Genomic DNA, 12465 nt, shown 5'->3' on the forward strand with positions numbered 1-12465 from the left:
AACTGAACCACGGTTCAAAAATCGATGGTTTCGCTTTGGGTAAATTCTCACGGTTTCGGTTCGGAACCGTAACCGGCGGTTACAGTTTCGGTTTTAACTGCCGGTTCGGTAAACCTTGGGCACGTCTACGCTGACACTAGTGGTCTCCTTCGCCAGCAATTGCAATCATGAGGAAAGGATAAAAATATTATCTAATTCTCAAAGATCATATGGTAGCTGTGTCAGTGGCTATGTCTTTTTCGCGAGCGAAAGCAATCATGTCGTCACCGCCTCAATAACCAAGATTAAAACGATCTATTTAATTACAGGCACCTCTACCAAACATGACCTCAAAATGGATGTTCTTCTTGCTATTTATCGATTGATTGATTATAACCAAACTCCAATTGAGTCACTATCACATTCCATTGGTGCATAATGAGACTATTATAGATAGTCATGAGCACCCCTATGAAGTGTTTGCTAAGAATGACTAGTAAATTTAGATCTATCAAAAAGTACTAATAGTTTTTGGAATATCATAATTATTAGTTTATGAGACCTGTTTAAAATACGGATTAGCAACATGAGTAGCATTCTAGATTTTTCTGAAAGGAATAAAAAAAAGGCATTTTTTTGGAATTTGATCATCAAATCCTTGTTTGAGAGCTTGAGGAAATCTAACGATCCCAGCACTCATTCCTTTCCAAATAGGAGAGGCATCGAAATTTGTTTTGACAATGATTATATATTTAAAATATTGAGTATGAAATTTTAAGATAGTGATTTTCTTATGCTACGTGTAATTACAGAAGCTTTTGCAAAAAAATCACAGAAAATATCAAAAATTCAATAATACTTTATACAAATAAAAGTTTAGATTAGGCTAAAACCTTTCCTAATTCTACGTGTGTCACTCAATACTCCCAAACCAAAATTGTGCCAATAAATCACACCTTCTGACCAAATGCATAAATGCATTGATTGATCAATTTGCCTATCTACCTAAGTTTTATTATAGAAAATAGTGTCCTACAATCTCGTTGTGGGAAACAAATCTAAGTAATTTCGGAAAAAGCTACCAAAAACTTTACGAATTGTGACATGCAAATATTAGAACTCCTGTAGTAGGTAGATTAGATTTTACTTTTCAATGATATTGTTTGCTTTTACGTCCACTTTTTTCTTTAATTTACGTTGGTGACTTAGGGTGAATTATTTCTTGGATATGGTTACATACATTTTACATTAAATTTCATCTTCATTGATGATGATGATAATTTATACTAATTCAATCTATAAAACTTTTATTAGGTTCAGTAATCCTTTTGAAATTTACGACATATTCTCCCAATTTGCCATTGAATGTTCTACATATATTTTGGAATGTCCACCGGTATATGTCTCATTATATTTTCTTTTCAATGGATTACACACTTTACTAACTCATTTCACTTGCAATTTATACTCAAAAATTAGTAAATTTTAAACTTTATAACAAAAGATGTTCAAGCCTTGCACAAGGCAATCAAAATCTAGCAAAACAACCAAACACACGAGGACTTTTCAATGCTAAAAAAAAAGCTCACTCATCCTATAATACTATTCTCACTCAAGCAAATTTAATTTCGAAGTTCTATTCGGATCTGATGCATCAGTACTTGTATGATCACACCTAATGACAAGTAGACATAGCAGTTAATCGTAAATCTTGCAGCAATGGTAAGATTTAATGTTCATGTCTAATCATCAAAATTCTGGAAATGCTCATTTGAATTAGTATTTGCCTTTCTGCGATTTGCATGTAGTCTTTACATTTTCTTATATTGTAATTTAATCGATTCTTGACCACAGGCTTTTTGCATGTTTAAATATGCCCAAACAAACTTCCAAAACCCAAGAACACAAAGGAGTAAGCTTCAATTTTATTGTGGGTGAAATGATCCCACGTTTTTTAAATGAAAGCCTACATTCGCTTATGCATATTCCCTAGTCATTCAATACTTATCACTAAATATTCTCAGCTACCAACTCATCTAGTAGTAGTACTATTAAAAAATACTACTAGTACTATTAGTAAGTCAGCAAATACTTGGGTTTGTTAATGATGATCTTTTATTCGGTATAGAGAAAGTAGACTAGTGTATTTTTATTTTCTGGAAAAATGAATATAAATCCGAGAGGACATTTCAAATGTGAACAATTTTTCCACTCTAGAAACGGAAAGACAAAAATCTAACAGATAGGAAGAAAAGGAGAGTGCCCAGAGGAGATGTTCATACTTCTCATGTGAGTGTTTGTGGGGTGGAGAGGGACAGAGAATTTGTAAAGCAGAAGGCAGAAGTTGGCGAATCTAATTCTATCCCTAGCCTAAAAGATGGTCGGTCCAACATATCAAAGCTCAACCTACAATAAAACTATTCAAACTAACTCATCAAAACATTAAAGTCTAGTAGCAAAGAAGAGCATGACTATGAGTAATTGAATTAATGCATAGTTGATCTTAAAAAGGAAAAGAATTAATGCATAGCAACAGAAACAAATAATAACGCTTAAGATAATGATATATGTGCAGTGTTGACACAACAATACAGGCAATGGTTTCCATAAATCAAATTTGGTCCTTCCACAAAACACTAACATAAAAGTATTAAACTTTATTCCCAGAAAAATAAACTCCTCTACATCCTACCAACATAACATCATGTCAACCCTCGATTCCACTGGCAAACCACTTCCGACGTGCACAAAAGAAAATTTGAGACTCAGTAACCATGGCCAAACTACCATGCCAAACAGGGATAAGATACTTATAATTCTTAATTTAAGGAAAGAATAGCAACTCACATCAGCCAAGATAAAGATTTTCTCATCTAATCCGCTCTAGACTGACCAGCGCGAGATGAGAGGATGATGCCAACAATGAGACCGTAGAGAGCCAAGGCTTCAGCGAAAATGAGGATAAGAATCATACCGACGAAGAGCTTTGGTTGTTGTGCATTGGCTCTGTCATAAAGAATCGTGGAGTGTTAATACCAGTGTAATCTCATAAAGACAATATGAATAAAGAAAAAACATAATGTTATTCTCTTCTTCTGGTTGAGGAAAGCAGTTACAATCAAATGGAATTGTCACATAGATGCAAACATATTTTGAATAGGAATGAAATTGGCCAAAGGTGCACTAAACAAGAGAACATCTTATCTATTTCCCCAAAACCCCACCCCTCAATCCCAGACCTCCTCATATTTCACCAGTTAACCTGAAGCTAGCCTTAGTAGCATAACATATGGCAATGTGATGCAAAAGCCATAGTAATACTTCTAAAGTTTATCCCACTCTCATCCATTCTAAGTGAAAAGAAGCAAAATTGGTAATAACCTTGATTACTAGAGCATGAATCTTAATGCAAGAGGTTTAATTCACTAGAATAATAGTTTTGAGCCGATAAAGTAGCTTCCAAATGAAAGATCCAAATGATCTGAAGTAGGAATCTCAACAGCACAAGAGATAACACAACAGTAATTGCAGCCTTACAAATTATACACAGGCAACAAATGTCAAACAGTCATTATATATCAAACAACAATTTCCATTTCAAACAATCAAACTAAGAAAACGATCAATAAATCACCACCAATACACCTATCACGGAGACTAGAGTTAACACCATCACAACTAAAAATTACTCCCTAATCCAAATGAAGAATAAGAAGGAATTCATCATTCAACAATAATTAGAAATATTTGTAATTTGACAAGGATCAAGGCACCGGAATTACCTAACACCAGCATCACCAACGATTCCGATGGCCATACCGGCAGCAAGGCCGGCGAGACCGCAGGCAAGTCCAGAAGAGAGGTGAGCATAGCCATCAAACAAGTAGTAAGACTTGGCCTTAGGGTTAATACCTGTGCTAATAATCACAGCAATAATCAAACCATAAATACCCAAAACACCAGCCATAACCACCGGAACAATAGACTTCATCACCAGCTCCGGCCTCATCACGCCCATCGACGCCACTCCGACGCCGCTCTTGGCGGTTCCGTACGCCGCTCCCATACCTACACCGCAGCGAAGAGTAATCAGAAACAAATTCACAACAGCCATAAGTTTAGATCTGGAAAGGAAGGGACGGGTCCATGGATGAAGAGGAGCTTACAGGAGAAGACTAGAGCGGCGGCGGCGCCGAGGAAGCCGAAGAAGGGTGCCGTTTCATCGCCGCTGAAGGTAGACGACATTTTCGATCGGTTCGGATTGCTGCAGAGATCGGATCTGAGAGGATCTTCTCTGGAGAGATGATTGTTGTATTTTAAGCTAAATTGTGGAATTTGATAATTATATGCATCTATCGATTTTGTTGTATTAAGTTATAGCCTAACTCATTTTTCACCTTGTATTTTAACAGAAATTCCAACATTAATTCAAGGTTTCATAATAATTGAAGTTGAACAAAAACCGTGTATAACCTTTAACTCACTTTTCTATAATGAGACTATTATTATTTTCATTCTTTTCACTTTGGGGGTTTCGGTTTGCAAAATTGTATCCGAGATTAAATTTAGTGTATTTGGTTCAAAAGATTCAATCTCACAATTCAATCCTAGATGAATAATCATTGAATAATTAGTTTTACCTAACCCCATATGACTAAAATAATCTCATAACTCGATCCTAGATTATATCTTGGTACTATTTTATCTTGGAAACCAAACACCACTGTTGTGGACTAATCAATAATTATTATAATCCGTATTCCATATTTTGTTCTCTTAGTCATAAATTTTTTTCTCTACTTTAATTACCTTTGCTTTTGATTATTCATTTTATTATACTCCATCCGTCTCCTAGAAATAGAAACTTTTGAAACCGCACGATAGTCTTAATGCAAAATTGATAAAGTAAGAAAAGTGTGTTAAAAATTCTTAATATAAAAAGTTTATATTTTTAGGGGATGGAGGAAGTAGTAATATTTATCCTATAGACCACATTAATAAGTGATATATGAAAAGATTGAATATATCTCGACTATTAGTAATTTTGTTAAATCTATTCAAACTATTGCGAATAATTTTTAATGAAATACTTTCAAGACATTTTGTATATGTATACTAATTAGAGTCAACTTTCGTGTACAATATAACATAGTTTTATTTAAAATTTAATATTTTTATTAATAAAATAATATTTAAATATTATATTACTGTCTCGTTTGATCCGACCCCACGAATATGAATTCCTGGATCCGCCATTGGAGGGAGTATATCAAAGAGAAGTATCACACTAGTGTGGTACCGGAAAATGAGAAGAACAAGTTTGTCAACAAAAATCATCAAATTGACATAACTATTAAAAATGCACAAAGGTTGAAGTTGTTATTGCTATTGATAAGTATATTGAAGAGAAACATGGTATTGTTGGAAGACAAAGTTTGTCATAATTGCATAAATATACAAGAGCTATGCGAATGTTGACATATGAAACGTCTTATGATGTTCCTGATTAATACGTATGAATAAGATCAAATAAAAATAGAGAAGTTCTAACACATTTTGTAGAAAGTAGCTCAGACTATTTGTAATTTGACATCAAGATCGGAGTTCAATATTAATTTCAATAATGGCACAACTTAATATTTTGTAAAGTTACAATTAAATTGAGATCTATTTAGCGAACAGATATATCCAAACTCAAATCCATTCGTTCCTAAATTTTGCCCAATATTTATTAGCTAAAGAAAAAGCAATAAAGGTTAGTTTTTGGTAAATACCAAGTGTATACACTGGTGAAGAAAATAAAACTGATTCATTAAATGCTACAAGGAAAAGTAGCAATTTTTACACTAAATTCCTATTATTATTTGTAACGTGGTGTCATTTTACACTTGAAATTTTGTTTCGACCGTAGTTGCTCGTATGAAGGTGGAATACGAAGTAACTGACTCCAAATAATGGTGCAAGCAATCATCATCATTCTTCACGATATATTTTAAATAAGCATAATCTATAACTCCTAATAATTTTGCCATGCTAAATTGCTAATGAGTGTTTCTAACACGTAAATGTTCTTCAACAAATACTTTCCTTCATGTGATATGGATCAAACAGGAAAACTGGATCAAACAGAAAACTCATCTAAAAAAGACTAGCCTATTAGGAGAGAGAGCTCATTTAGTCTATGTACCCCACATTGAGGTACATACCAAACATGAAAACTAATCCCAAAAGACGAGCCTATTAGGAAAGAGAGCCTATATACTCCACATCAGTAGTGAAATACATACCAAATAGAAAAACTCACCCCAAAAAACTAGCCTATTAGGAGGGAGAGCTCATTTAATATATGTATCTTATTGAGTACGCCATATATAAGCTTTTACTACTCCCTCCGTCCCGCACTACTTGCACTTATTTCCTTTCTGGGCGTTACAAGTTATTTGCACTCTTTCCATTTTTAGTAACAATTTATACATACAGCCGTAATTGTTGACTTTGTCTATCACTCATTCCTTAATCTCCGTGCCCAAAAAGAAAGGTGCGAGTAGTGCAGAACGGAGGGAGTATTATTTAAGGGTTTCTTTTATTGTTATTTTATTGTTGGTATGTTCCTTTCTCTCATGAATTTATCATTATTAAAAGAATTAAATGTGGAGAATCTATACTAAAAACACTTCTCACGACAAAATTTTAATATTCGGAGGATTGGATTTTGGCCCAAAACTAAAATTGGAAATCATCTTATTAAGTTGAAAATATCCTAATAACCACTAAGAGCATCTGTAACGCGTCGGGCCGGGCCGCAAATCGTGAGTCCCGGCCCGTCCCATGCGTTACACGGAGGCGAGTCACGGCCCCGGCCGGTCCCGGGGTCGCGTTTCCGGCCTGGTGAGCGTCCCGCGTCCCGGCCCAGGACGGGGTTACACGGTGACGGGCCGCATGTCCCGCGGCCCGGCCCAGCGTTACACGCTCTTCGGGCCGGGCCGCAAATCCAATTTTTTTTTTAATTCGATGTCTATAAATACGAGCTTGCGTTCCATCCATTTCAATCCCGCGTTCCATTTCAATACTCTATTATACCCTTTGTTTCGGAGCCAATGGATTGGTTCAACAGCGATCAACGTGAGATGGAGGAGTTCGTTAACTCGAACAATTGGTACATACTGTCGTCGCAACCATCGCAGACACAACCTAGTCCGGGAGTCGGTAGCAACGTCGATATTACATCGCCGGTCAATACCGAAGATTTCGAGCTCAGTGAGATAGAGCCCGCTCAAAGGAAGAAGTAGTAGTCGTGGCCCGGATTTCTTGTATTTCAAATTTGCTTCGTCTAGTAATGTAATGTTAATTTCTAATGAACAATGCATTTTCCCGGTTTTAATTGTTCAACGAATTGCATTTACGAGTTAAATAGGTTGGAGTTGTGAATAGTGTCATTTATTAGTTACAGCCCGGGCCGCAACCTCCAGGGTTACAGCAGTTGGGGCCTAGGCCGCAACTGTAGAAGAATGATGACGTAGAGGGGACTTGGGGACGTGGTTAATGATGCCCTAAAAGAAATAAATAACACAGCGCGGATTCATATTTACCAGTTGTTAGATGATGATTTAGCGAATTTTTTATGGGAATAAATGCAAGTAATAAATGAAGATCACAACACTGAAAATTACGTGGTTCGATTTACTGAGGTAAATCTACGTCCACGGGAAGAATAGAGGGCAAATTTGTATTGCTTGATCTCGCTTACAGATTACAATACTGATTTGCTATATGAGATTCAGGATCTAGAGAGCTTAACCTTGGTCTATCTGATCTAAGTTCTATTTATACATTCGAACTAAGATCGTGGTTTGCAGCCCTGGTAGGGGGGTTGATAACTGCTTAATACCACTAAATAGATCGTGGGTGTAATGGAGGTCGTGGAGATCCTGCATGGGTCCACTATCTCCTTGTTCGGTCGAATACTGAGACCGAACTGCTGAACTTTGCCGATCAGCTTTTGCCGATCTGAGAGTTGAGCTCGATTGGTCGGCTTTTACCGAGCTATAGGCTGTGACCGAACTCTTTGGTTGTGCCGAACTGATACTCTTTCTTGGGTTTTGGGCTGATGGGCCGTCACTGCTATTGGGCTCGCAATTATTGTTTAGTTGTTTAGTTCGTATCCCATCACCACCCCCCCCGAAAAGCGAAGTGAATCACTTCGGCATTTTGGATAAGTGTAAGGGGGAGGCTGACGTCAGGGGACGTGCTCTGCACGTGTCTGCATTAAATGTGACAGCAAATCCGGCCAGAGAATCCAGAAAAAGTGGGATTTGAAACGGTGCGACGAATTTGAAAACGCCTCTGCGAATCTGATAAATATTTCCTTTCTTCATCATTGGAACACTTTTGCGATTATTTCTTCTGCATTCTCTCTCTTTTTCGTAAAATTTTCTTCCGCTTCTTCAAGAATTTCTTCAGAGACTTTCGACCATCAAAGAGTAAGAATCATGTCTTCTTCTTCTGAAACTGTTTCTGAATCAGGTAGTGGTAGGAAGGGGGGTAAGGGATCTTCTGGCCGGAAAAAGTCCGGGGAAAAGACGGTAGAATATTTTCACAGCATTTTGAGTAAGGATACTGTGATATCCTTACACAGAAAATATTTTCTTCCTGGGGGGTTAGTGGTGGTTCCCGACGACACTCATAGGGCTAACTCGCCGCCGGAGGGTTATGCCACCGTTTACGAAGCCTGCTTAGAATGCGGGCTTCGTTTCCCTCTTCCCCCCGCCTTTGTAGAGCTTCTTGATTTTTTCCAACTTCCTTTAGGTCAGGTGACTCCAAATTCTTGGAGGCACTTATCGGCCTTTGCTGCCGAGCTGCGTAGACTAGAAAAGGATCTGTCTCTGAGGGCAATCCTTAATTTCTTTCAGTTTAAGAGAAAGGGGTCCTGGTTTTACTTGATCCCTTTACAGCCCTTTAGAGCCTTCTGTAAAACCAAATGGCCGATGTGGAAAAATCGCTTCTTTTTTTACAATAGGACAGCGACTCCGGACTTTTCCTGGAGAGGGCCGAAGTCCGTAATTCCTCATCCTCGGGTAGAACCGTTGGACGAGCTCGAGGGCGGGCTCAATAAGATTCCCATGATTAGGAAACAGTATTTGGAATCTGAGCTCGTCAAGGGTGACTTCGTGTTCGACTCCTCGTCTTCGGACGAAGAGACTGAGGGTGAGGATTTCTTTTTTATGCTTTACTGCTTTAGCGGCGAAAACTAACTTTGTTTTCTTGCTTTTTGGCAGTGAACATGCTAAGCAGGCTTGGTCGCAAATCCTCCGAATCAAAGGAGCCGGAGAAACAGAAAAACACCAGCTCTGCGTCTGATGCCGAGAAGAATCCGAAGAGGCAGAAGACCTCTTCGAGTCAGTCTTCGGATCCAAAAAAGCCGGGATCGACCTCGGCAAAGGGGAAGGCGAAGACTCAGAAACCCCCAAAAGCGCCAGAGAGAGACATTGTCCAGGGGGGTTATGGATCAGGAGTGGTTACGGCCACTTCGGAACATATCTCTGAGCCCTTTTTATGGCCAAAGGACTTTGTAGAGGTGAATTTTCTTCTTGATTTTCTGGCTTTGCTTCTTTCCTATATTTTTTTTGTGGCCCCTCTGTTGACTTTTTCCTTTTTCCATTTTCAGAGGAACAATATGCTCTGCAAACTCGTCACAGTTGAACTCTCTAAAGCGTCCAGCGATTATGATGAGATGCAGAGGAATTTGAATGCTGCTCGTCACCAGGCCGAACAGGCTCGGGCAGACTTTGAGAGGGCAAGGGCCGCTATGATCTCGGCTCAGGATGAAGCCCAGCGTGCCAAAGACCAGCTCATCATCCAGAGAGAGCGGTCGGAACAGAGGGAGGCGGCTGCCGTGGTTGCTCAGGGGGAGGCTCTCCGTGTTTACACGGAGAAACTCTTTTTGAGCAATCAATTTTCGGCCCTTATCGGTGATCTGCTGAAATTGATGACCGATAATGTTGAGCAGGAACCCGAAGTCGTCTTGCCGCTGTATGGCCGAGAGATTGCAGCGCGTCTCCAGAGTCTGCCGCTCCTTGAGGAGCTTGCTTCTTCATCGGTGCTGCTTTCTGCTGAACGAGTCCGTAATTGCCGTGCTGACCGTGACGAGAACATGGAGGCCATCTTTGCCTCCTTGGGGCCTGTTTCACCCGCTTCAATTTTCAAAGACGAGGGTGAGCAGGAAAATGAGGCCGGCAAGGAGACCGAGCAGAAGGATCAGCAGACCGGCGACGGGCACGCCGAGCAAGAGGTGCAGCAGATCGGCGATGGGGGCGCCGAGCAGGAGGGAGGGAGGAGGGAGGCCGAGGCTGAGACCGAGGTCGACAAGGAGAAAGAAGCTGAAACCCACAGGGAAGCCGGAGACGAAACTGGCAAAGTATGATTTCGTCTCCCTTCTCTTAGTTTAGTTTCTTTCTTTCTATTTGTAAAATGGCCTTGAAGCCCTCCTTGTGTAAATTTTTTCTTGTGAATGAAAGAAAAAAAAAATTCTTCTTTCTACACTCGTGTCTTCCTTATAGCTCTTCTTAATCTCTTTTACTCCTATTGTGGTTTACTGCCTGCTCGGTAAACTGAAATGCCGAACTGACATAGCTACTTCGTATTCTTAACTCTAAGGAGCTGGAGGTACTTCACTGGAAGCGGCTATACTCTTTGGCTTTAAATGAAGCTGAGAAAAAAGCTATAGATGACCAGATGAAGTATGATGAACTCTTGGCTCGTTTAGTGGAGCTGGAGTCCAACAATAAGGACTTAGAGTGCATAAAGAAAGATCTGGAGGCCGAGCTGAATACTGTCATCGCTGAGAGGACTGCATATGAAGATTTCATCTGCGGGCGCGGGGGAATGACTATATCTGAAGTTCAGAATCAAGTTGATGAACTGTGGGAGGAGCTTCATGTACTCCGGAAGAACAATGTGCTGGAGAGCTCGGCTTGCCAACAAGTTGTGAAATCATTGCGGCGCTTGGCTTCTCTGTACGACATCATTCTTTCCCGGCGTCCCTCAATCGAGAGATTCCTTAGCCGTTTCCCGCTAACAGATGCTCACACTCCAACTCAAACCTCTAATCCACTTACTCAAAATTCTACTCCAAATCAGCAGCGGACTCAGGAGCAACCGGAAACGTCAAGACAAGAACGCCCTGAAGTTCGTAGAGGAGTTGTGAATATGAGTGAGCAAGATCAGCGAATGCTTCGTGAAGAGACTCTTCGCCGCCGAGGTGCTAGAACTTCCCGGACTCAGGGAAGAGGCGGTAGGTCGATCAGAGCATCTCGTCCACCTACTTATTCTTCAACTGCTCGGAACGCCCGAACTCAGCATCATGAGGATTTTTCGGATAGGTGGCTCAACTTTAGCAATCGTAGACAGTAGAATAGTCCTTTGTAATGGTGTAACGCATTCTCGTAGGGCAGCGGAATTGTATGCCCAACGAGACTTAGTAAATGAAATTTTTTCATTTCGCTTCTATCACTGCGTATTTACAGTTCAGCGATTTTTTATTTCATTTATTGTACTCGTCCTCGGTCTTATGAAGTAAACTCTTCTTTGACCGGACTTAGTTAGTGTCCTTATTTGGCGAGTTTTATCGCTTGGATTGGACTTTCCCTAGTTAACCGAAGTGGTTTTCGGCTTATTGCATTTCGTTTCAGACGAATTGCTTGTTTCTTAAGCTGAATTGTGGAATCTTGTATCTTCCTTAGAAGCTTGGACTCACAATTGTCTTTAATACATGCTCTAAAAAAAGGGGATCAGCCTTTAAGGAGCAATATACCTCAGTAACATTTATAAGAGACAAAACGCACATAGAGAGACAAATAAAAAGGACGAAAAAGATTTTAACCTTTTAAAAAACGACAAGTAAAAAGAACAATAAAAATATGAAAGCACATAACCCTAGGACCGAACTAGACACAAGACTGACCGGACCTTGTCTCTTACAAATAGAACTTCTTGAGGTTGGAAATATGCCATGTTCGGGGTACTTGTTCTCCTGACATGTGAGTCAATTTATAAGACCCTTTTCCCAGGACTTCTGACACCCGATACGGACCTTCCCATGTGGGTTCAAGTTTGCCCAGCTTTTCTGCTCGGCTTACTTCATTGTTTCTCAATACGAGATCTCCCACTTGAAACTGCAGCTTTTTCACCCTTTGGTTATAATACCGGGTTACTTGCTCCTTGTACTTGGCTTCTTTTATGAAGGCCAATTCTCTTCTTTCTTCGGCAAGATCTAGTTCGGCTCTCAGTCCGTCGTCATTCAGTTATGTTGAGAAATTAAGAGTTCGGGGGCTGGGTATGCCGATCTCAACCGGAATTACGGCTTCAGTGCCGTACACTAGACTGTACGGAGTTTCACCGTTGGAGGTTTTTGGTGTAGTTCGGTAAGACCATAGGACTTGAGGAAGATTTTCTACCCATTGTCCTTTGGCTTGTTCTAACCGAGTTTTT

General features: G+C 39.7%; 1 protein-coding gene across 2 annotated transcripts; it reads right to left on the reverse strand.

Annotated features, from left to right (window-relative positions):
• Window positions 1–2506: 2506 nt before the first annotated feature.
• Window positions 2507–4333, reverse strand: LOC121758126 (V-type proton ATPase 16 kDa proteolipid subunit). 2 transcript variants are annotated; one of them, XM_042153556.1, is made up of 4 exons: window positions 4146–4333; window positions 3762–4047; window positions 2827–2985; window positions 2507–2713 (listed from the first exon to the last, which is right to left on the reverse strand). In XM_042153556.1, exons 1-3 carry the CDS (start codon window positions 4222–4224, stop codon window positions 2853–2855), a joined length of 498 nt encoding a protein of 165 aa, XP_042009490.1. In that variant the 5' UTR covers window positions 4225–4333; the 3' UTR covers window positions 2507–2713; window positions 2827–2852. The 2 variants fall into 2 exon arrangements, with proteins under 2 accessions (XP_042009490.1, XP_042009489.1); XM_042153555.1 differs by having other exon boundaries at window positions 2507–2985; window positions 4146–4332.
• Window positions 4334–12465: the final 8132 nt, after the last annotated feature.

This window comes from Salvia splendens, chromosome 12 (genome assembly GCF_004379255.2).
Source record: "Salvia splendens isolate huo1 chromosome 12, SspV2, whole genome shotgun sequence".
NCBI classification, from domain to species: Eukaryota; Viridiplantae; Streptophyta; class Magnoliopsida; order Lamiales; family Lamiaceae; genus Salvia; species Salvia splendens.